The sequence below is a fragment of the Bacillus rossius genome, chromosome 1, assembly GCF_032445375.1.
Source record: "Bacillus rossius redtenbacheri isolate Brsri chromosome 1, Brsri_v3, whole genome shotgun sequence".
NCBI lineage: Eukaryota > Metazoa > Arthropoda > Insecta > Phasmatodea > Bacillidae > Bacillus > Bacillus rossius.
In genome coordinates, this window is record NC_086330.1 from 19338458 (window position 1) to 19363739 (window position 25282).

Sequence of the window (25282 nt, forward strand, 5' to 3'; positions counted from 1 at the left end):
GCGTAACGGGACAATGTGCGTAACGGGACACAATATTTCGTGTTTGCAGCCGGCGTTCATCGATTTATTCGACGATGTCACGTCAAAAACTGTTAAAACAATTAGCTTGATTAGAAGCCAAATAATAACATGTTATTTTCTATTTCCTCGAGCAAAATCATTACAAAACCTTGTATGTGTAAACTAGGAGTTCTGAAAGTCTACTATTCCCTGGGATTTTCGTTTGAACAGTCAATATCATAAGTCAACTAAATTCATAAAAAAAAAAGATATAATGGTTGTATTGGAGCCCCTCCTTCACAAGATCCTGGCTATGGCCCTGAGTGAACCTTAATCATTCCGTCATGAAACTGTAATGTCACCGCTTGAGGGACCTGCCTAGTCACGAGGTGTACTTGTGTCGGTGAGACGCTCGCTGTTGTTAACAAGCTCAATTCTGTGGACCGGACCCAGTCTGCTCGTCGTGCATGGTGCGACGGTACAACTGTGAGATCTGAGCGGTAACCACGACATTGGACGGCGGAGAAATTAAGATCAAGGCGTAGTGCAAATCCGTTGGGTACTTTCGAAAATATGTACCGGGCGTTTCATGCCTAAACTTTGTTCTGAAAACACTGGTTTTAACTTTTTTTCCCCCACTCTTCTAAAAATACGGTTTAAATACGAAACAGTGGAAAGAGGACTACTCGTCAAAAAACACCACTCGGATATGTTGAGTAGATTTTAAATAGCGTGGTGTTTTTTTGACGTGACAACGTCTAATAAATCGATGAACGCCGGCTGCACGCACGATCTTCTTCCTTGTAAGTTTTCATTATTTTAAAATCAGGACGCAACAACGGCACAAGTCCGGTGTATTGTGCACGATGAGCCAGTTATCTGGAAATACAAAGAAAACTTCGTTTGTTAGAGAACAATATTATTTTTTTTTTGACGTGACAACTTCTAATAAATCGAAGAACGCCGGCTGCACGCACGAAAAAGTGTCCCGTTACGCTGTGTCCCGTTACGCTCATTGTACGCTTGCGCCGCATCTATCTCTCTTCTACTCGATTGGAACAACAATCGATTTGACTTTTTCGAGGCACATTAAACTTGAAACACTCCCATTCGTTTCCTACGTTTCCTATCATCGTCCTATACTTAACAGAATAACACAGATTGGAAGTAGTTAAATAGCAAACATGTATAAAAGTTATAGTTAAAATAATAGGTTCGTTAAAGTAATAAACATATTTGAATTAATGAGTGCAAATAAAAGTAAATTTATCAATTAAATTGTATATTTCATTTCACTCCTTTGTATCCATACAAAATAGTGATAATTCAATAAAAATGATTCAGTTTTATTCATAAAAGTATGCAATCATTTCATCAATGTTTTGTTATGACGTTGTCACGTTAAACTACATATCGTCCGTAAACCGACGTTACAGACAACCAATTTATTTTCCCACTCTTCTAAAAATACGGTTTAGATACGAAACATGGAAAGATGACTACTCATCCGCCCTCAGCCTATTCTTAAAGAATCTTAATAAAAGACACCACTCGGATATGTTAAGTAGATTTTAAATAGCGTGTTTTTTTTTTTCAGGAGCTCTGCACGCCGTGTGTGCGCCTGACGCGAAGACTGCGCGCTAGTTCTTTGCCGGGCGCGTAAGGGCTGTGAGGCGTGCGATGCGCCAGCCAATGTCGCCCTTAGCACCCCAGCGCTCACAGAGCTCGTGAACCCAGCCAGGCGGCCCCGTGGCTGGTTTCTTCTTTTTTTATATGTCAATTGTACCTACTATTGAAGGGCCTTTCATGAAGATTCTTCATAATGATAGCCTCTCTTGCATTTGCTACTGGTCACAAATGTTGTCAAACGTACATTTACCAAGTTTCATCCACGCAAGTGATCATAACTGCTCGTGTAACGTTTCATAGCCTCACAAATAACAATAAGTATGTTTCTATTAGGTGCGAAACACTGTACGATTTCCGGGTAAAGGGGGGAAGGGACGGAATATATTACGTTTGTCGTTTCGATTTGGATGTTAAAATTTTGCAAACGCAAGCGGGTCCTCTCAGTGAGGGTTTTCTAATTCCCGGATCGGGGAGGGGGGGGGGGGGGGGCTCCCCGGGAATTTGAGACTGTGGTTTCTAGTGCCGAAATTCGCATCAAAACAAAATAAGCGAAAGAGCAGGAATGTGCAGAAGCAGGAATGGCCTCGCGAGTGAACAGCGGGGGTGACAGGCCGACTCGACAGTCCAACTCGACAGAGGACGTGGGCAGTGGTCATCCATTCAGTGAATGCTGCAAACTTAAGCGTGAAGGGCTGACTACACCAACACGGGCTCCCTAGAGACATGGGGAAACTGGTTAAGCCATTTCATCAAGATTTGGATATGTTTGAAGAGAAGTTACAACGAGAGACTGAGGCTATCCATCTCGGACCCCACCACCACCACCCATTAGGCTGACCCGTGGTCGACTCAGTGGAATACCCATCCTAAGAGTATCACGAGGCGCTTAACCAAGTCTACCACATCTCTGGCACTCCTCAGACAACCCAGAGAGTCTGTGATCTGGCCGAGGTACATCCATCCTCACTGCGTCCGTCCGTCATCAGAGAGAGGACTTCCTCAGGACGCGCTCTAAGCGATCAGCGGGGAGTCCCAGCATCACCAATGGTCGCCCCGGACTAATGCATGTGCGGACTTATACAGTCTGTCACCCCACGAGCCAGCGCGGTTACCGCCGCGGTCCGCGACACAGGAGGTGCGGCGGACACTCCGCGCTGGCCCCCGGATGCACCCGTTTCCGCGGCAGAAGCCGCGCCCAGACCAGCCCTCACCGTGACGCCATAGCGGGCAGTGGCCCGACCGGACCGCAGGTGTGTCCCGCCGGGGGACGGGTCGACGGGTTGCACAACGACGCCGCCCCTGGGACCTCGCCGGCCGGCGGCCGTGGCTGCTGCACGGAGGCGGGTGGCCAGCACAACTCGGAAACACACATGATAGAATATTAGAAATAATGTGTGTTTCTATGTTATGACGGATCTAAGTTGTGTGGTTCCGCGGTGTGTTTCTAAGTTATAACCGTTCTAAGTTGTGTGTTTCTAAGTTATAACAATTCTAAGATGTGTGTTTCTAAGTTATGTAAGTTCTAACTTATGACAGTTCTAAGTTATGTCGTTTTTTTAGAATTCTAAGTTATTACTGTTATAAGTTGTGTGTTTCTAAGTTATAACAGTTCTAAGATGTGTGTTTCTAAGTTATGTGACTTCTAACTTATGACAGTTCTAAGTTATGTTGATTTTTTTTCTAGAATTCTAAGTTGTGTGTCTCTAAGCTATCTGTGGATCCCCACAGAGGCGGGACAGACCTAAGTGGCGCCCATGCGTCCAACCTTTCATTTGCTTCTACGCGCGTTAGAAGGGAAACTTCACATATAAAAAGGATAGCAAATTTATATATAAATTACTCTAATATTTCGAATACGCATTAACTTGTGTTTAAATTGACCTCGCCTTCAATTAAATCTAAGAATAAATTAATTTATTAGCTAAAATATGATATAATACATTTTCATGGACATTTCAGGTTTTTTTTAATGGTTCGGTCAATACTAAGTATTGAAGTCTTCGGTACTGAGTAATGACTGGATTTCAAGTCGAATTTCTAAAATTTAAGTGGTAAGCTGTGTTTTGCGGTAATGGTGGAATACTATTATTTCGTTTTAAAACTTCAAACTGGCTTTTGCTGTGATTTTACGGGCCTGTTTGCTGTTAACAGGACACTTTACAGTTAGTCCATTGGGGATGACGTCGTTGCTGCGACATTTTCAAAAGAAAATAAAAATATTAGAAATAGAAATAAGATTTTTTTTTGTTGTTTCCCAATTTAATTATGTATACCGGGTCCATACCGGGCATTAATGCATTATGTAAATGATTCATGTAATGGGAAATTTTGATTCATACAATTCTGGGACTGCAATGGCGTATGTCCAAGAAATTGTATTAAATCAAACATTGCATTTATCACTTAAAGCACGTAAACTATGATACATAACCCAACTGAAAATGTCAATAAAATTTTCACAACGGTAACACCGGATCTAACATCAGAGTTTAGAGTTTAGAATTGTGAATTATGCTTTGTAAAAGTACGAGAAAGTATGTAAACTTTACAAAAGCATTGGAAAGTATAAAAATCATGCGCTGCTGCTGCTGCCATCTGTAAAGATGTTTCAATTCTATAATTATTTTTTTCAAACCCACGCTATCGAGCAATATTCGTTACATAAGATACACACGTTAACTCCGTTACCTACTTACTTCCGTGACTCTGTTTTCACTTCAATATTACACTGATTGTGATTGAAAAAATGTCAATAATGCTCAACAAACATGGCATAGGACTTAGCATTGACTACCTTTCGAGTCAAAACTTGTGAACTAGTGTGATTATCATGATAGTTGTAGTCACCCGCATGAAGTAATAAGTTACTAGGCCTACCTATTTCCTTGCAGCACTTACACACTAGAGCTTGTTAGTAAATATGTGGATGCAACAAGGTATGGAAGGTCTGGGAAATATTATTTATGCTTGATTTAGTTTGGTTAACAAATAAGTGAAGAAGTTAAGAAATTTTAATTAAGGGTTGCCTTGACTTAATTTAATTAGGCACACTATTCGCGATATGTTTGTTCATATATTATAACTAAAAAAATACATATTTTTCATTTTGGTAAACAGATGGGTGAAGGTCAACCTTAGTCTGGATCTTGTACTATAAGGTTCCCTACGAATTATATTAACAACGGACTTGTAAGTTCGTCCTACTCTCAGGGTGAACTCACGCATCATGAAGTTAAATGTGGGAACAGGGACTTTACTTTACCGACAGCACCTCATATCGCCACCACATAATAAAATTTAGATTGTAAATAAACTGATTCATTTCATTTGTAATACATCGCAAGTTGGATTAGTGCGCGGAAAATGACCATATTTTCAATATGTGACAGCATGGGCGCAAATCTGTAGGATTTCCAGGGGGGGCCCGTGAATTCTGTGGTTTAAGAATTTTGCGCTAGAGGTCAACCGAAACAAGTCTTCTCTGGATGATAAGCTCGTATGTTATACACTTTATTTTTACGTAAGTGATATTAACAATAAAGCAGAGCAACATATGTTTTAGTAATTATTAATTAATGACTATAAGAAATGATCTCTCAAACATGTTTGAATAATTTGCTAACCTAAATACATAAAATATCCATGAAAAAATCTATTAAAATAATATACGTGAATATAACGCTGTCCGTCCGTCTGTCTGTCCGTCTGCCACCAGGCTGTATCTCATGAACCGTGATAGTTAGACACAAATACTAAAAACATAGTAAAATAAATATTTAAGGAGGCTCCCATGCAACCAACGTGATTTTTTTGTTCGTTTTTGCTTGATATTGAAAACGGCAACAGGTAGACGCTTGAAATATTCACAGAATATTTAGTTATATATTCACTTTAAAATAAATGATTAAATTAAAATAAAACAAATTTTTAAGGGGGCTCCCATACAACAAACGTGAAAACAGAATAAAATTTCACAAATGATGTATTTCTGTTGCCGCTATAACAAGAAATTCTAAAACAGAATAAAATAAATATTTAAGAGGGGCTCCCAATCCCATACAACAGACATGATTTTTTTTTTGCCGTTTTTATAGATAATGGTACGGAACCCTTCGTGCGCGAGTTCGACTCGCACTTTGTCGGGTTTTTTATGCCACATCACATAATTACTGCGATTCAAATGCTGTTCGTGAAATTCTTTGTTCACAGTTTTTGATGCGCCCTAAAAACCCAAAGCTCCAAAGCTAATAAACGGATCAACATCAAATGAACGATCGAATCATATTAAAACCCTTAAAGACTCTTTTATTTAGTAAAGGAATCAACCAGGTAAAAAAGAAAAAAAAACTTAATGACACAAATGAAAAATCTCGTAGATAGAACTATGAAATATATCCTACAGCTAATTGAACCACATACATTTCTCGGCTTATTTTTAGTATAATCAGTATTTTGGCAGTGAATATTATTTAGTTAAAATATACCGCTTGATTAGTTATTAAAGAGACGCGTTTGCTTCCTTATTAACTTAAATACGGATGTGTAACGTTTAAATACTTCTTTCTCAATCTTACTTTTGTTTACTCGTGCAGTGTTGCAGTTATCAAATAACAAATGTTATAAAGTGATTATCGGCCATGAATTGTGAAAATTATCGTTTAATAATAAAAGGGGAGTGATTTTAAATTCCATATTGACGAGGAAAAAAATTATTCCCTGTATATTCACATGTAACGTACAGAGCAGCTAGCCTTACAGAATGGAGATGAGCTAAAAAAAATTCCAGTAATGGTATATAAGTTTCAGTTCGTAAATAAACTAAATTCTGCTATAATTACTGTTAAAGTATTAAGTTGTTTATTTACTGGAAAAATAACGTTACATAATCACTTAAATAAAATATATTACCTAAATAATAGTCACTACTTATAAAACAATCAAGCTTACCAGGTGAGAATCAGATTCTGTTTTCCGTTTCTTCCGCGTCACGAAATTATCCATGATGATGTTTGCCAAGAAAGCAGAAGACTGGCGCACACGAGAGCAAAACCACTTTAAAAACAGACTACCTGAAACCTATAATACTGTCGTTTCAGAGGACAAGGTAGTGTGGGTATCAATGGGGAGGAAATGCTAACGGAACCCTACCCTAGCTTCGTCCTTTGGAATGAACGGTTTCTAGGAAATAAGGGTTTCAAAGTTCTCACTGGAAAACTCCATACCATGGCTTTCGCAGAAGGGGTAGGGGAAAATAACTACGGAACTCAAAGGTAGGAATATAAAGCATGTCAAAGTGTCTGTCGTCGTTGTAAATAATAATCTGATATATATGCTGTGTACACCATTAACTTTAAAATCACGAAGTGGGCCCCCCCAAGGAGGGGCCCATTAATTCCAGGGGGGGCCCGGGCCCCCCTGGCCCCCCCCCCGGGATCTACGCCCATGTGTGACAGTATGGGGGCGACGGAAGACTACCATAATGGCAGTATTCCGCCTGGCCGCTTCGAAAAAGGCGGAAAAGTACCATAACGGAAATCTGCCATAAGTCCAAAGGACGAGACGGTATTCTGCCATATTTTCTTACAACCTTCATGGAATGAGTACAGCAGCATTGTCTTTGAAGTAGTGTATAAAATACTCGGTAGGTAGCGCTGTAAGCCCTCTAGCTATTTCTCAGGTTAACTTTAAAGCGTACAGATAGCACTTCAGACGGTGATAGTTGCAACAAAAAATCACTTCCAGATCGCGGACGAGAAGAAAAAATTTGTTGGCTGTAAAGTCGGTTTACGGACGATAGTTTAACGTGTCGTCATAACAAAACATTGATGAAATGATTGCATACTTTTATGAATAAAATTGAATTATTTTAATTTTAATAATAAAAGAATAAATACTTGAAATTATACTAATAATCAGATTTTTAAAATGCAAGAATAATTAACCTTTATTGCCGATATTGTTGTTGTAATAAACAATGAAAACCACATTAACTTTTCACTTCACTTTATAAACAGTCGACGTTAAAAACTGGCGTTTAGCTATAAAGTTTAAATATAATTATGAACAAGTTTTCATATAAATAAACTGTAATCAAATATCTATTATCAATTATATGAATCACCATAATTGCTTAGTCAATTGTAACATAACCTCTTATTACTGCACTCGCCGACAGATGCTAATTTTTTAATAATAATAATAAAATAATAATAATAAATACTTGAAATTATACTAGTAATCAGATTTTTAAAATGCAAGAATATTTAACCTTTATTTCAGAACATCTTGTTGTAATAAGCAATAAAAACCACATTAACTTTTCGTTTAAATATAATTATGAACAAGTTTTCATATAAATAAACTGTAATCAAATATCTAACATATAATAACCTATTATTACTGCACTCGCCGACAGATACTACTTTTTTTTTAATAATAAAAGAATAAATACTTGAAATTATACTAGTAATCAGATTTTTAAAATGCAAGAATAATTAACCTTTATTGCCGAAATTGTTGTTGTAATAAGCAATGAAAACCACAGATTAAAATTCGTCGAGAATATTTTACTTTTTATGTCTTTCAGTGCTCAAAATGGTATGCAATTGTGGCCCCGGGCACGAAATTTTATTTATAATGCATTAATAATAACGCCCCTCGCGATAAACAAAGGAAAATATGTATCAACGAGTGCCTGGTTGCCGCTGCAGCTAATAGATGGCGCGATTCATTCGGTTCGCGTCCGTCACGGTAGATGGCAGCACCATAGGGAATATTATTATTTCGTTTTTATAATACGATTTTATAACAAATACGCAACCCAAATACACCAAACTTATTTATAATGTGTTACCATATTTTTTAAAAATTGTGCAAATTATCCCGGGTGTAATTTTAATTGTTATGTGTAACTGTAAAACACCATTTTTCGTATCAAACGTATTTGAAATTTCAACATTACTTTTAAATAACCGTACCGATTGTGCTGAAAATCGGTGGACGATCGTTAAATTACAAAATATTAATAATTCAAACGACGAAAACATGATTGAAAAGTCAAATCGATGGTTGTTCCAATCGAGTGGAAGATAGATGCGGCGCATGCGAAGAATGAGCGTAACGGGACACATCGTAGTGGGACAATGTGCGTTACGGGACACTTTTTCGTGCGTGCAGCCGGCGTTCATCGATTTATTAAGGCCGGGCTACATTCGCAATAGCACGCAAACAGCACACAGATAGCACACACGCACAGAGCTTGATGCTACATTCACGCACAACACAACACAAAATACCTAATACCGGAAGCATTCAAAAATGTTTTTTTAATGTAAAACTTTCGTAAACAATTTTGGTCACTGAAGTTAGAATAAGTGACGTTTGTTTAGATTCGTGTGTTGTTATTGTGGTACGGTTTTCGTTAAACCCAGAAATATTTTAAATACTTCAAAGTTTACATACAAAACACAATGAGCATTCAAAAATATAAATCACTGTTTATTTCAAATCCGGCTTCTTTAACACATTAATACATGGACTTCCAAGCATTTAATTTAGCTTCTTAATTTTTGTATCCTGCGGATCCCCTGTCATACAAAATATTTTTACTTTCTATTACAGCTATCAAAAAGCTATCAAATGTGCCTTCCATTTTTATGTTATCGCGTGTTTGAAAACAATAACAAACTACTCAAGTCAACAGCACCAATACTTTCGTGACAATTGTTCTTTTATAAGCCCACTAGAGTAGTACTTAAACTGTTTGCTGATTGGCTACCACCTTGCCAATGTGGCAGCTCATATCTAATAGTGGTTGTCACGTCAAAAAAATGTTATATAGGTAGCACTGTATTCTTATTACGACGATTAAAAAAAACTACATGTGGTACCTAGTATCCCATTCTGCCAAAATTTCTTATTCATTCTACGGAATGAGGAAAACGGCCTTACTCGTAATTTGTAATGTAGCTAGCTTTATAGAATTAACATTTTTTTCACACTGGAATAATTGAAGTAATTGTAGATCATTATTTAATGAGTGCAAATCCAACGCAAATATTCAAGGATTTTCTTATGTAATGTTTTCTGTGACTGAACACAAAAAAACTCAGATGTTAAGGTTTTTAATGTCTATAATAAATTATTTAAAATCTACAAAATGTGTTTTTAAGATGCTGAAATGCGAGGGAAATATTTATGTGTAGTGTAGTTTGTTGGCACAGGACAAGCAGCACAGGCGCTCTAGAGGAGACATATGTTCGTACATGGAATGTTGGTGGGCTTTGCATAGGCTTGCAGTCTTTCAAAAATAAACTCTGCTGAAATGTATGTATTTTTTATATTAGGAAATAAAAAATATTACTATGCGTACTGCTTCATTAAAACTGTCAGATCTAATTGAAATTCAGTTTTCGTGCCTTACAGCACCTATAAACGAATTATGACATAAAATAACAACAAAAATACATTAACACAAGATATACACTGATTAACATCAATGCGACAAAACACGAAACAACACAACACACAGATAGATAAAGATTGATAAAGTTCAGTTAACAAATTGGTTACTTTGGTTTTCACAAAAATCTTAAACCGAAACTAAAATGGTGTATACAAAATAAATATGTAGATTACAAAAGTTTTACCAATGAATATTTGTAGATTATTCAAAAGAAGTTATAATTTTTTACACATTTTATAGTTACTAATGGTTTTAAAAGTGTCACTAATTCTGTAATTGCAAGTTAGAATTCTTAATCCAAACCGAGTCATTATGTCTGAACCAACAAAAATGGTATTAAAATGTTTATAATAAAAACGTCTAATAAATAGAAAATGCAAATAGGTTATATAGGAATGTAGCATATTTAAATAATTTAAATGCCTGAAATTTTTAAATATTAATTTAAGAATTTTTTCTGTATACTTTCAATTCTTTTCTAATTAAAATCTTTTGATGCAGAGAAAGTTTTACATTTAATAAGACCTAAATATCTTCATGTGTTGCTAATACATGTTGGCGAAAAAAAGCTTGGCAACCAAGATAAATAGGTCTTAAAAAAACACCGCATTTAGTCATAACTTACTATGTGATGATTCTGATTAATTAAATTAGTTTTTTTACTAAAGGTTATAAAATAAATGCTATCGTAATTCAGAGAAGTTTGATAACTTGTAAACCAGATCTGGACAGCTGAAATATCTTGCTGAATAGTTTCACAAACATATTTCCTAATTATATTTTTTTCATCAGCATATTTTCTTGATCAATTCTGATTACAGTTGGAATATAATTTATTAAATATTAAAGAGTAGTTGAGATAAACTACTACTTTGCGGAACACCTAATACCATGAAATTGCGTTTGAAAATTTGACTGCAAAGCGTCTATTTGTAAGATAATTAAAATATCCTACCACGCATTCCTTGACGAGACCTAAAATGACAATTTTTTAATCATAAGATTATGTTGGAAAGTATCAAATTCTTTGCTCATGTTGAAATAAATATATTTTATTTACGCCTGGATTCATACTGGTACACACACACACACACACACACACACACATATATATATATATATATATATATATTAATATAAGCGTGTGTTAAAGACGATATTCCTGATTGAAAACTATGTGGTTTTACAGAAATTATATTTTCAGGAAAAATAAAACAGGAATAAATATTACAAATTTTGTCTATAATTTAACCGTCAATAATACTTCAAGAAAATATATACCGATAAATGGTTGAACACACAACCACTCACTGACTGATGTACAAAAGCAACATTTTTTTAAATGTTTTAAATGTTTGTTTGAGCTTTATTTATAACATGTTGGAATTATTATGCTACAGTTATTAAAAACTAAAACGCTACAAAACTACAAAAAATATTTTTGCAAAACTCCGTTCCCCCGGAGAAACCCCCGGAATGGCCACCGCATGGGGAGCCCAAGAAAAGAAACGGGCTCCCCATTTGGAAGCCACCTGGAAGGTTTTTTTCTGTTCCACCCACCGTTTCTTTTGGTAGCCTGACTTGTTACAAGGGATTGTATTCCTACCAGAGAAAATGCCACCATTTTGTCTGGGCAATCCGCCTTGGAGGAGCCGGGGCGCGAACCCGGGTCCTACAAGTCACAAGGCAGGCGCTCTACCCCAGAACCAGAGTGGTAGAGCGGGTACTTGCAGTCTTCTTAACACTGACATGATGTTATTCCAAGAGTTTACTGTAGTTTCGTGTTGTCATTAACACGTGCAGTAACATCTAACCTCGGTAACGAACAAATTTATGTGTTATGTTGTTCGTTCAGCATGAATTATGTAATTTCATAACAGTGAAATATAATTTGTGTAACTAGTCTGGCAATTTTTGAGGTGTTATCCTGCAAACAAACTTACAGTCCCGTGGTACAATATTTATATAGAAATATAGACTAGTAAAAAAAAATATGTCGATGGTAAAGTTATTTTGAAATTAATGTTAGATATTAAAAGAGTGTGTTTAGTTAAAATATGCGTGTGCTTAGAAGCATGAATTTATTGTATAAACATTTTATTTATTTGGTTTTAAAGCCACAGAAAAGTTAACCTTGTTATATCACTTTTGGCTTTCTATTGTTTTACCGTGCTTAATATGCGCAGCTAATACTGGAAATCTATTCTAACAACTGTTTGCAAATAACTAAATATTGGAGGTACGGTACTGGGGAAACACAAAGCATAAATGGTAACATTATTTTGTAGTATACAGTTATCTTCATGTAAATGTATAAACTAACAAATATGTAAGTTTACATGAATATTTCTGTTCCATTTACAAAGAAAATTTACGGTGAACAACGGCAAACAGAATAAATAAACGATGAAACTTAATAGATAAAAATTGAAAAAAACAACTGCTATACAGAGATGCACAGGTGAACCCAGTGATGTGAAGAAACAGTGATGACAGCACAGACAAACACCGTAAGCAACAGTTGAGCGAAAAAACAGATATTTTGAAAACCACAACGATGATAGCGCAGACTAACACAGTATATGATTCCTAAGAGAACAGTTGCGACGTTTCGGGAAAGAGATCTTAAGGCACAAACAGACTGATGTTTGTCATGACATACAGTTTAATTAGTAATGGCGTAGGTCCGAAACTACTTCTTGAATTAATTTACCTATTATTTATTTGTTGTTTGTCAGTGGAAATTTTATTTAATGAACTATGCTGAAATTGTTGATATTCACATAGATACTGACTTTCTTTAAACAGATTTGTGCTTTGTTTGTTTATGTGTATATTTGTTTACACTTCTGTTAACAATGCACAGGTATTAGTGCAGAGAAGCTTATTCAAAAGAGAAACCTGTTTGTGTAACAATAAGTGTCAAGAGCGTAGTAAAAAAAAGGGGGGGGGGGGGAAGTAGGGTTGCCAGATCAATTTAGACAAAGAACTTTATTTAAAAAAATTTCAATGGCAGGAATTTCAAAAAGTACTCAAGGGATCGTCAACGAACCTAAAAATGCATTTTCAATCATTATCTTTGTAAAAGAGTTTCCGGAGGAGGGACTGGCTTCTGGCCTCCCCTTCCACAAATACTGTTTACAACCACGGTAAATGTGTAAACAAAATCACATTTAGTTACACACACTGGTACAGGATATACTCAAAAGACGTGAATTAAAATTTAGGAGACCGTAATATTTGATTGTTTTACTTATAATATTATATCTCAATTATTTTTCAAGACATGTGATAATAGCCTACATGGAGCACTATAGTCTGAAACTATGTAGTTGTAATGTTATGCAATAATCGTACACTCACGCCTGTAGCATAAGGAATCACTACAAGGCAATCTGATGATGAGAAAAGATACACTATCTAAGTTTATGGACCGAGTCGTAAGACACTATATTCGTATTCCAGAGAACATGGGTTCAAATCCCGACTTGTAATTGTCATATCATTTTGACGTGAAACGTCCAAAAAATCACAGCGAAACATATGGGTACCAGAAAAAAACTGACGAAAAGGTGTGTATCATCTTGCTTTAACATTTTTCTAACTATATAGGCTTCGGCTTGAGACGCACTTAAGTCTTCCTTACCTAGACCTTCCAAATACACTTAGTTTTAATTCTGTTCAGTGTAGCTCACGACTCAGAAGTGATAGCGCGGCTATTCGTGTGATTGTGCATAGAGAACTGACAACACTGGGCAATACAAATTGTAAGTTCACCAAAAAAACATTAATTTTGATATTATGCCTTCGGTATCTCATTTATCATATCACAGGAAAATGTTAAACAGAATTTTCGTCGTAAGCTACCATTTAGTGTCTGTTTTGAATTACAACTTTTAGTCCTTAGTCAATGTCTCGTTTTTATTGTTTTTATTTTAAACCATTACACTAAAAGCGACTCGCTTACATAGAAGTTTCACTTGAAACCCCACCGATTTTTTTTTATAGAAAATTGGTAGGATGGTTCCTTACTGTAGGTCATGGCTAATTTATTTGACATTGTCGCTCTACTGTGGCGTTGTGTTTTGCCGTCTATTAATCTGTTTACGGACAGGCAATCATTTCAGAATAAGAAGAAAAATGATTTCGGAAATAGACTATTCCCCTGGTAAACATACTAAAAAATGATTTCAAGGCTTTCATAAATTAATATTCTGAAATGTTTTCACTTAACCAGCTCATTACAGTATTTCTAAATTATTTCTTAGTCATTGAGGCAGTTATAATATAGGTCTAATTTCACAACTACTTAATCAGTAAAACTTAAACAGCAAACGTAAATCGTTCTCAAGTAACGTATAACAAATACTCCGTATTCGCAGTTCACAGGTTGTAAATGCTGTGATTGTTTTTTTTCTATTCTTAATTGCAATTGTTTTTTTTTCTGTATATCTATATGTTAAAATACTCTTATAATGGTTTTCACAGAACATGCTAAAACATAACATATATATATATATATATATATATATATATATATATATAAATCATAGTCAGTACATAGGTGGAAATATATATATATATATATATATATATATATATATAAAAGAGATTTCCACCTATGTACTGACTCATCACGATATCTCTGGAACCATAAGACCCAGAGACTTGAAATTTGGTAGGAATATTCCGTTTACCGAGTAGAGGTCAGATAAGAACGGATTTTACGAAATTCGACCCGCAAGGGGGGTTGGGGGGCGTTAATTAAAAAAAATCCACATTTTCAAACTTTAGCTCTTATAGGTATAAAACTATCGCAGAATATTCTTTTTGGCATGTTAAAATTTACCAAGAACGAATATATATGAAATTACACCCACAAAGGGCCGTGCGAGGGCGTTTAAAAAAATTAACTTTAAATCTATAGCTCCTACAGATTTTCAATTTGGCGAAATTATTATTTTTGTCATTTTGAGTTCAACTGAAAACTAATTTTACGCAATTCCATCCTCGAAGGGGATTGCGGGGGTGTTATAACGAAAGTAAAAAATATATTATTAGCGTTCTGGCTATAATGAATAATAAAATTAATATGTAGGATTCTATACGGGTTCAATTTAGATTGCTGATGTTGACTGAAATATTCTTTTGTTATAGAAATTGAATAAGCGTAAAAAACATAACCACAATTCTTTGTTTGTAAATAAACTCATCAAAATTTGATTTCAATCAGCGTCTTAAGTATTTGAAAAAAAAATAAGATTTTAGCTAGCCAAGTTTTAATTTTTATAATTATCACTACATTATAAATGAAAAGTTATATCTTATCTAATAGTTGTTCCATATTCATAGCTTTTCATTGCTGAGAATACAATTGAACTTGGAGTTCAGTTTTCGCACGTAGATGACGATGACATTTATTTTCTCTCCTTTTAAATTCTCGATTTTAGATTTATTACGTTCTTTGACTATTATTTAACCTCTGAATTTGCAAATCTCCAGATCGAAGATTAAAATCAGATGAAAAAGAATAAATTTTACCAATTAATTAGAATTAATTTAATAAATTGTATTTCATTTAATTTATAGAGGTCATAATGTATTGTCTCAATTTATTATTAGTTGTTCTAAATTCAATTATTTATAAAATATTGGCCCATTTTTTTTTAAATTAGTTGGTTTATATTTGGTTATTTTATTTAACATGAAAGTTGGTAGAATTCCGCCTCGTCTTTTGAACTTATGGCAGATTTCCGTTGTGGTACTTTTCCGCCTTTATCGAAGAGCCCAGGCGGAATACCGTCATTATGGTACATTTCCGATATGGCAGTCTTCCGCGCCGCCCCCGCAGTATGCGTGTACGTGTACGCATTACAAACCGTTCATTTCATCTGGCCTCCAAAACTTGTTGAGTCCCAACAACTACGACGTTCGAGTAACTACCCTGCCAGTCTAACGCCCTCCCCTGCGTGGAAAGTCAGGGGGACGCACCACAACGCCGAAATACCACAACGCCGAAATGCCAAATTGACCACAACCCCGACAGCTAGAAAACTGCTGTGTACCACAACGCCGAAATAAACTAACGCCGAAAAATGTCATTGCATGACTGCCACAAAGGTTAGGTTAGGTTAGACTAGGTTAGACTAGGTTAGGTTAGACTAGGTTAGGCTAGGTTAGGTTAGGTTAGGCTAGGTTAAGTTAGGTTAGGTTATATTACGCTAGGTTAGATGAGGTAAGGTTAGGTTAGGTTTGACTGTGGTATTTCGGCGTTAAGGTACATTTAAAGAAACACACAGAAATTCATTCCGTTGTTATTTCGGCGTTGTGGTACACAGCAGTTTTCTAGCTGTCGGCGTTGTGGTCAATTTTGACATTCGGCGTTATGGTATTTCGGCGTTGTGGTGACTACCCTGCCAGTCTAGCGCTTCCCCCCCCCCCCCTTCCCAACTGGAGGGCCCTGGTGTCGGTCAGCAGACGCGACGCGACGCTGGGACGCACAATGCTCGCTATCTCCGGGCACAGCCGGCCGGGGTGTCCACAAGGAAAAAAATATTTCGTACCAACTTAGGCGAGAAAAAAGTACTAGATTTGAAAAACAAAGTACTAAATTATAATTTGTTATGGTTTTTAACAATTTAGGAAGTTATTATGACATTGCAATGCTCGAACTTAAATATCACACCACACACACATACATTCCCATAGTTTTTAAAAATAATTACGCTTAATAATAAAACATATTGGAGTTACTATAATATTATTATATTAAAGAAAAATGTACTAGATCAGTACTAGACCACTAAAAAAGTAATAAAGGTACTAGATCTAGTAGGAAAGTACTAACTGTGGACACCCTGCAGCCGGCCAAGGAGGCGGGCCGGGCCCATAAAGCCGAGCGCCGGAGGAATGCGAGTGGACGCCGAGCGCACTTCCTGCCGCAGGGGCTTATCTCCGGCCGCGGCGTGGAGGGGGCGCGCGGAGTTACGAGCTATGCAGGCCGGACCCGCGACCACTTCGGTCAATTCCTTTTTATAGCGTCCTCTGGTCCAACAGGGCGGCGTCCCACATTATTTTGCTCCTCTGTTTCTTTTTTCTTCTTCTTCTTGCGATATTAAATAAACTATCGTTATATTTTTTTATAAAAGTTTCATCAGTTTAACATGCGTATATTACTGCGTGGTATGTTTTTTTAACTAACTATTATAGAGAACACTTCAAAACCTCATATTGTAAATTTTTTTTTGACCTTTAACATAAAAACAGTCGCTGTGGCTGGAATATTAAACTAAGATATATAGCATCGCGGAATTATTTGTAAAGATAATAATTTTCAATATTTTTATATACTTTTAATTTTGCTTTTTTTTTCTTTCGTTATTTTAAAATGGTCAGTCAACGAACGCCGATAAATCATCCAGACGGCTAGTTTTTTTTTCTGACTTCAATTCCAGTTTTTTTTGTTTTTTTTTTACTTAAAAGACATCTTTATCGAATAATGTACCTTCCTATGAGTAAAATAATTGTCATAATAGTATCAGTAGTTTCAGATATTACCCCTTACATTCTAACTTACAAACAAACTTGATCTCTTTATAATATTGGTATAGATTCATTACGTACGTTAAGTGCGGAATTATAACAGGTTGAAACAATAGTTAAGACTTCTGCCCCTAGAAGGACTATTCCTGAAATAATAAAAGTGAGCGAGTCTTAAAGAACTTACCAGTGACCAGTGACCAGTAACGAGCAAATTCAAGTGAGCTTATGTTGCAAATAAATTTATACGAACCTCGGACACGAAATTTAACGTAAAAACCTTTAAAATACTGCCGAGGGTGATAAATACATAAACGAAAATTGTGTTTAAAAAAGTTTTTCTAGTGACTAGGTTTGAAACCCGTTCAATTATATATCCTCGAGCTTACCAACCGCGCGTTCTACCACTGCGCTATCGATAAGTAAACTGTGTATAAGTATAATCAACAATGTAATGGCAGTTTTCTTACGTATTTTAAAACATGGGATAAACTTTTATCATGCTATTTTAGTTTACCAAATATATTCCGGGGGCGGTTTCACTATCGTAAATTTTCAATTCCCACACCAATACGTTTGGTATGTACCCCAGTTTTTACGGAAGTGACTACGCGCGGGTTTATGTTGCTACACGTGGGTCCGCCATTGTTTGTGTCACATTTCCGTCCATCGACTCAAGTTCAATTTTCAGGAAATTTGACTTAATGTAAGCTTCTGGACATACGCCATTGCTAAGCACATGTATGTCTGTAGAAAACACAGGTGCGACTCCATGCGTGCGTACCATGTGAGTCTCTGCCTGAGGACGGGAGCAGATAGCAGTTCCCGAAACGTCGCTTGTTTCTGTTTTGGAAAACTATTGTGTTTGTTTCGTCTTTTCGTTTTGTTGTGTTTTTGTCTCGTTTCAACTGTTGTGCTGGCTTGTTTCTGTTTTGGAAAACTATTGTGTTTGTTTTCGTCTTTTCGTTTTGTTGTGTTTTTGTCTCGTTTCAACTGTTGTGCTGAATTTTTTCGAGGTTCAATTCATCATTTGTGGGTTTTTTTTTTTTTTTTCGTTCTCTTAGTCAATTTTTCTTTGTTTTTCCTTTGTTTGTTGACCATATTCCTGTTATGGAATATTATGTGGTGTATATATCCTGTTGACAACAGCAATTTTTGCTTAATTTGTGTTTTTTGTCTTTTGGTTTTTTGTAGTTTTCTTCTACAGACATACATGTGCTTAGCAATGGCGTATGTCCAAAAGCTTACATCAAGTCATGCACTCCCATTGCACAAATCTTTCAAAGATAATTTCAGGAAATTATTCCTACCAAATGCCGTATACCGAGTACATCAATGGAGTTTTGTCTCGGTGAGCGAGAGTTGTGAGTGCCGATTTATCTTGACACTCCTTGGTGGACTCTGAGCCAGTTATAAACAGCTTGAGATAAGAGAGAACGAATGTAGGTCAATCTTATTAAATGAAAGGGGGAAAGAGGGGAAGAAAAAAAAAGAGCGGTTTGCAGTAGCCGCCGTGGTAAAGTAGGTCGTTTCTGTATTCATACGACTGAAGATTTTTTTATCCCGGTGGCGATTGAAAGTTCCATGTAAATTTTTACTCGGGTGTATTGCGCTAATATCGTTGTTTGTAATCCAGTGGAACATGGCGCAGTGTCCAGATCACTTGCCTACCACCCAAACTAGTCTGGGTTCGATTCCCGACGGAGCCAGACCAGCTCGGACCTGCTGGGAGCGGGGGAGCTTGGGGTGGGGGGTGGGGTGGTTACCTTGAGCTTAGTCCACTCTTTCTCCCCCACCCCTTCATCACGCCAGTCCTCCAGCTGACGGCGTCTCTGACACGTGACGTGACGTGGATTGCGTTGCAGGGGGTCTTTAAATACTCGTTCTCACGGGGAAACTACTCGGTGTCAGGGACGTGACTAGACTCCGCTTGCCCCCCTCCCCTTTTCCCAATCCAAACCAAACCAAACCATTCTCCGAAAAAAAAAAAAAAAATTATTGCCACGACCTATCAATTTCACTATTCCGAAATATTTTCGAATCAACTTACGTGGTAAATAAATAGATTTTTTTGCAGTCATTTCATTTTTTTTTTTAAACATTGCAAGTTGAATAGTACGCAAAAAATCACCACTTTTTTTTTAATATTTGACGACATGCATGCATCTTTCAATACAAATAATTCAGTTCATCTGCTCTCCAACATGTTTTTTGTGTTCTAACACTGCGATATTCAAGCGGGTCGTTACCACAACGCCGAATACCATAACGCCGAATGCCAAATTGACCGCAACGCCGACAGCTAGAAAACTGCTGTGTACCACAACGCCGAAATACAGTAACGCCGAAAAATGTTGCTGTGGAGAAGGGGGGAGGGGAGGGGCACAGGAGAAAAATGAAAAACAACTGAATGAATTTGTGTGCTAACTTTACCTAACCTAACCTTTGTGGCAGTCCTGCAATGACATTTTTCGGCGTTCATGTATTTCGGCGTTGTGGTAATTCTGCGTTGTGGTACACAGCAGTTTTCTAGCTGTCGGCGTTGTAGTCAATTTGGCATTCGTCGTTATGGTTTTCGGCGTTATTGTACGTTCGGCGTTGTGGTGCGTCCCCTTATTCAAGCAAATAAATACCTATAATAAAAATCACTCTGCCAGTTTAGCCCCCCCCCCCCCTTTTTGTAGTACTGCCTGCCCCCCCTCCACACCCTTGTAGTTACGTTCCTGCTCAGTGTATTTACAGTTCGTTTTCGCACGGGTAATAATAAAAACTGTATACAGGTGATTCCGAATTCGACAGACAAACTCAGTCTGCAGGTTCATCACGACAAGATAAGCATAAAACTTATACGACTTATGGTCTGACGTTCTTCCCACTGCTGGAATACGTCTTTGAAGTTAGAGCTGAATAACATTGTTATTGTGAATAATAGAGCAGGAGAGTATTTATAATGGAACATTGAACGTCTAAATTATGTTCAACAGAATTAAGTTCAACAACCACTGCAACATTTGCAGCTGTCCAAAATTAAGTCGTTGAAATAATTGAGGAGAACACACTTATTTTTCACATACTTTTGTGACTACCTTCCCAATTATTTCAAAAACATAATTTTGGACAGCGGCAAAATTCGCCGTGGTTGTAGAACTTCATTCAATTAAACACGATCCACAAGCTCAGAGTTTCCTCTGAAATACTTTCTCTAATATTTACAATAAAAATGTTCTTCAGCCCCAACTTCAAAGACGGATACCAGCCTTGGAAAGCACTTTAGACCATAAATTGTAAATATGTTTTCAACTTATTTTTTTCATGATGAAACTGTAGCCGCTGTTTTTCTGTAGAATACAGACTCAGCCTATATATCATATTCAAACTACGCGGGATGAATACCACCAAAACATAAGCGTTTGGTAAATATTTATTTAAAGCTTTCAATCATGGCCAAAGAGCGCATTTCCAAACTACTGAACTTATGTTTAAAAACATTTCAACTGAATGGGCTATCTACGAAGTGAACCTTATTGCACACTTTCCAAAGATATAATCGTGAACACACGCATCACGACGTAAAGACAGTAGGCTCGAAACATAGAGGCGTCTGGACGTTTTGTGTTCATACCCGAGCTTCGCAACTATGAGATTAGTGCGGTAACCATATCACTACATGGCGGAGAAATTAAGATAAAGGTGTAATGAAATGCCCTTGGGTGCTTTCCAGAAACTCTGCTAGGCGTTTCATGTCTAGAAATTATTATTCTGAAAACACTCATTTTAGCCCTTTTAACTCTTATAAAAATACTATTTATAAATGCAATAACGGAAACAGAACTAGTCATCCACTCTCAGAGTAATTTTTTAATGCTATTCGTAAACTTGAGCTGTTTTCAAATTGCGTTGTTTCTTCTGAAGGTATGTGCACAGATAGGCAGGGGGTTAATGACTAATAATTTTTTGACAGTTTCCAAATACTAAGTATATAATGTGTGTAATTCATACCTGGCGAAAAAAAAGAAGAGCGCGTGTAACTCAGTAGACGTGATGGAATTGAAACTTCTTTGGCAATTCCAACCTCGACTCCTAAGTATATCGTAAGGGGTTAAACGGCAGAGAGAGAGAGAGAGAGAGAGAGAGAGAGAGAGAGAGAGAGAGAGAGAGAGAAAGAGAAAATTAAGACATTTTTCTAAAAAACTTAACGTATTAATAGAATTTTAAGAAAGTATTTAAAGGATCGAAATTATAACATTAAGCAAATATATCAGTTAAATTAATTTTTTTCCACGATATTTACACTAATGTTTATATTATAGCTTCATGGCGATTAAAATCAGAGACGTGCGTTTATCACTCTATATAATCCATGTTTCGTGTAAAAACGGCATATATTGTAGTTCCAGATATTGTTTTGCCATTTCAGGATCATTGCTCATATTTAGATTAAACGGGCCCAGCAACGAACATAGCATAGTGCTCTCTTTATATCTCTTTGGCCAAGTAGCCTACCTGTTATATGTCCTTTCAGCGTCAGAAACGTTCCACAACTAAGTTTCACATCAACAATAACAAAACGTAATATTCTATTCTTGCATTCGTAATAATTGCAATAAAACACAAACAATGCTACTACGGAAACACGTGGTGAGGAGGGAAGACATGTGTGTCCTTGCTGCGCGCAGCCGGTGTTGGAAGAGGGCTATCACCTCCCTCCCCCCCTTCGCGCAGTCAAGCGGGTCAGCTGGGCGAGCCCGCGGGATCGCGCCTCCGAGCGACATGCTAGCCCCCCCCCCCCCCCCCCCCCCCCCCACCACACGGCACCAGGGCTCGGCCGTCACACCCACGCCTCGAACACACCCAGGCATCCAGGGGCGAAACCAGCCCGAACGGCCTTGCACGCCAGCCACCAACATGGCCGAACCATAGACTAGTGCCTTCCATAGACTAGTGCTCATCGGAGGCCATGGAGCTAGGAAGAATTGTCAGGAGACGGCATGCTGTGACGTGTCTTGGAGTCTCTTTTCATCATTCCACCATCGCCATATTGTTGCGCCCAAAACATAGCGGAGATAACGTCTTGGCACAATCGTATCGTCTGAACAATCTGTTTATCGAATCGATTCACACTTTCAGAATATTATTTTATTTATTCTATTAAAGAAAATTTTTTTTGTCCAATCGTAGGGTTGGTAGAAGTAGAATCAGCCCCACACGACACAAACATTTCTGACAGATTATTACAACTTTGCAGAGACAGTATAATACACATTTCAAGTACGTTCCTGAAATATATGTATCAATTTCGTAAATGAAAAATTTCTCTCAGTACGGAGCAAGTCTTGGCTATTGGTAAGGACATGCTGGCTGGTGGGTCCTAGCTCCACCCACCCTTTTCCCTTCAGCCCACAGGGCATTGCGGATCCCACAGTGTACTTCGCGGTCCGGGGGCCATTTACTTTTGTGGGGCTCTAATGTTTTGGATAGGAGCCCTAACCGTCGTATGGTATGAAATAGCGCGTGGCTAATTAATGTTAGGGAATATTTATATATATTTTTTCTAAAACATATGTACTCAGAGTAGTTTGAAAAATATTAACTAACAAATTCTAGTGATATTGCGATATTATATGACACTATAAAAATTTTGAAAGTTTTTTTTATTTAGAACGAACTCATGAAAACATTAACCCAAGTCTAAAGTTATTGAGCGGCATTAAAAACTACATATTGATAAAATTGTACTTCTCTTTTACTGTAAATTTTCGCATTTTTCACAGAAAACTAGACACGCAAGGAAAATTACAATGAAAAGTGGCCAGTCTTGCCCGCTCCTGCAACAAAACAATTTCTTGGCAACTGCTTTTCAAAAAGGAATCGGTGAAATTTCCGTATCACGTATCCAAGTTTATGCATTGATCCTCATGGCATGACCCTTTACATTTTAATCCTGAGGTACATGATGCTTACTGTTTTAATTTAATACGTCGAAAGATCCTGAACATACCAAAAAATGTGATATAACAGTGAATGTTTATCTTAAGTTGAATACGAAATATCTTTTCCTTTTTATTCGACTTAAGATCACAAATCATAATTCGTCTTCCGACGAACTAAATTAAAACGGCATGCATCATGTACCACACTGAGTATTTTTATTTTGTTGAAATATTTGTAAATTTGTACATTTATATGGAAACAATTGTATTACTCCAAAATAGTGTTCGCAGTAATACTGGGTTCGGATTCGTAACAGGGCATTCATGCTTTGTGTTGTCCCAGAAACTCCAATAATTAGTCAAGTTATATGTTCTAAACCGTTCCCTGAATAGTTTCTCCAGTATTAACTGCACACATTAATAAGCATAGTAAAAAAATATAAAGTCAAATTATTGAATACACGATTATCTTTTCTAAAAATTACGCTTGGGTGGAACATCAATTAAAATATAAAATTATGCGTCTATTTTCTTAAGAAATACTCAGTATTATCTGGAAAATAACGTATTTCAAATATGCAAAAATAATCATAGCCATGTGTTGTACAAATGTACAATATATTTCTTGTGGTATTACAGATTACGTCCAGGCAACTGGTGTCCGAAGGAATCTTTTGTGAAACGACACAGGTATTCTGTGTAGGAATAATTTTTGCAAGACCATGCCATCAGGATGGATGGTTAGCTTGGACACGTGACACGGAACAATAGCCCCGCCACGGGGGACAAACTCCAATTGCGGAGATTGAGACTTAGTTTCTTGAAGTAGTTTTGGGCTCGCCCGCTAGATAATAGCTTTCATAATATATTGCTAACATAGCTACATTCATTGTGAGAAGTAATGCATAAGCTATTATCAGGCCAAACAAAAAAAAAACAGCGAAAATAAATTCACTAAATTTTGATAGCTACATATTTTTTGGTGTGGAAAACCACAGAAATTTTTGCATCTCCTACTCATTTATCTATAACATTACTTTTTTATTACAAAACAGCATGAAGTGTTTTTCGCACAGTTGAAATCACTTTTACTAAACTGTTGGTCATCAAGTAGATAAATTAACATTATTGACCTGTGTCAATAAACTACTTATTTATATTAACCTAAAACTTTGTATTAGAACCTCAATCCCGAGTTTTTTTTTGCAAGTAGTTATAGTCCCACCCAACAGATAGCGTCACATGTCGCGCAGAACACGGTTTTAGTTTCCACTGTAAGAGTCGCACATCTATATCTGCCGCCTTATTCTGTGGGAAGACTGGCTCCGCGTCGGGAGAGATCGGGCCCGCTCGGAGACGCCACTCGGCGATGTTCGTGCCTGGCGGCGTGCTGCGGCTCCACCCACGCGCGCCAGATCTTGGGAGGGGAGGGGGAGGACCTTCACCCCTCCATTCCCCTCCCCCGGCGCGATGTGATGGGTGAAGAGGGAGGGGGGGGGGGGGGAGGCGACGCGGGTGGAATTAGCATAGTAATGAACCCGCGCGGCCCGGGGCGACCACACCCCCTCCCGTGGCGCCCGCCTTACCAACCCGACCGCATCGTCGACTGACGCCACCTCCGTAAGTTTCATGCAATGGGGAACTTTGATTTAATGCAGGTTTTTTTTTTGTATTGACATACGCCATATTAGTTTTTCACTGTTTGTCATGGAAAAATTCC

The 25282-nt window shown here is 37.2% G+C and overlaps 1 protein-coding gene across 2 annotated transcripts in view; it reads right to left on the reverse strand.

The window, feature by feature from the left end:
• Positions 1 to 25282, reverse strand: part of LOC134532924 (fibrillin-2-like) — a 275398-nt gene that overhangs the window by 143310 nt on the left and 106806 nt on the right. The window contains exon 1 of one of the 2 annotated variants that reach the window (XM_063369983.1): positions 2841 to 3016. The exons of the other annotated variant lie outside the window; for it this stretch is intronic. Within the exon in view, the coding sequence (XP_063226053.1) occupies positions 2841 to 3001 (161 nt within the window). The 5' untranslated portion in view covers positions 3002 to 3016. Of the gene's footprint in view, positions 1 to 2840; positions 3017 to 25282 lie in introns of those variants that run through there. 2 annotated transcript variants of the gene reach the window in all.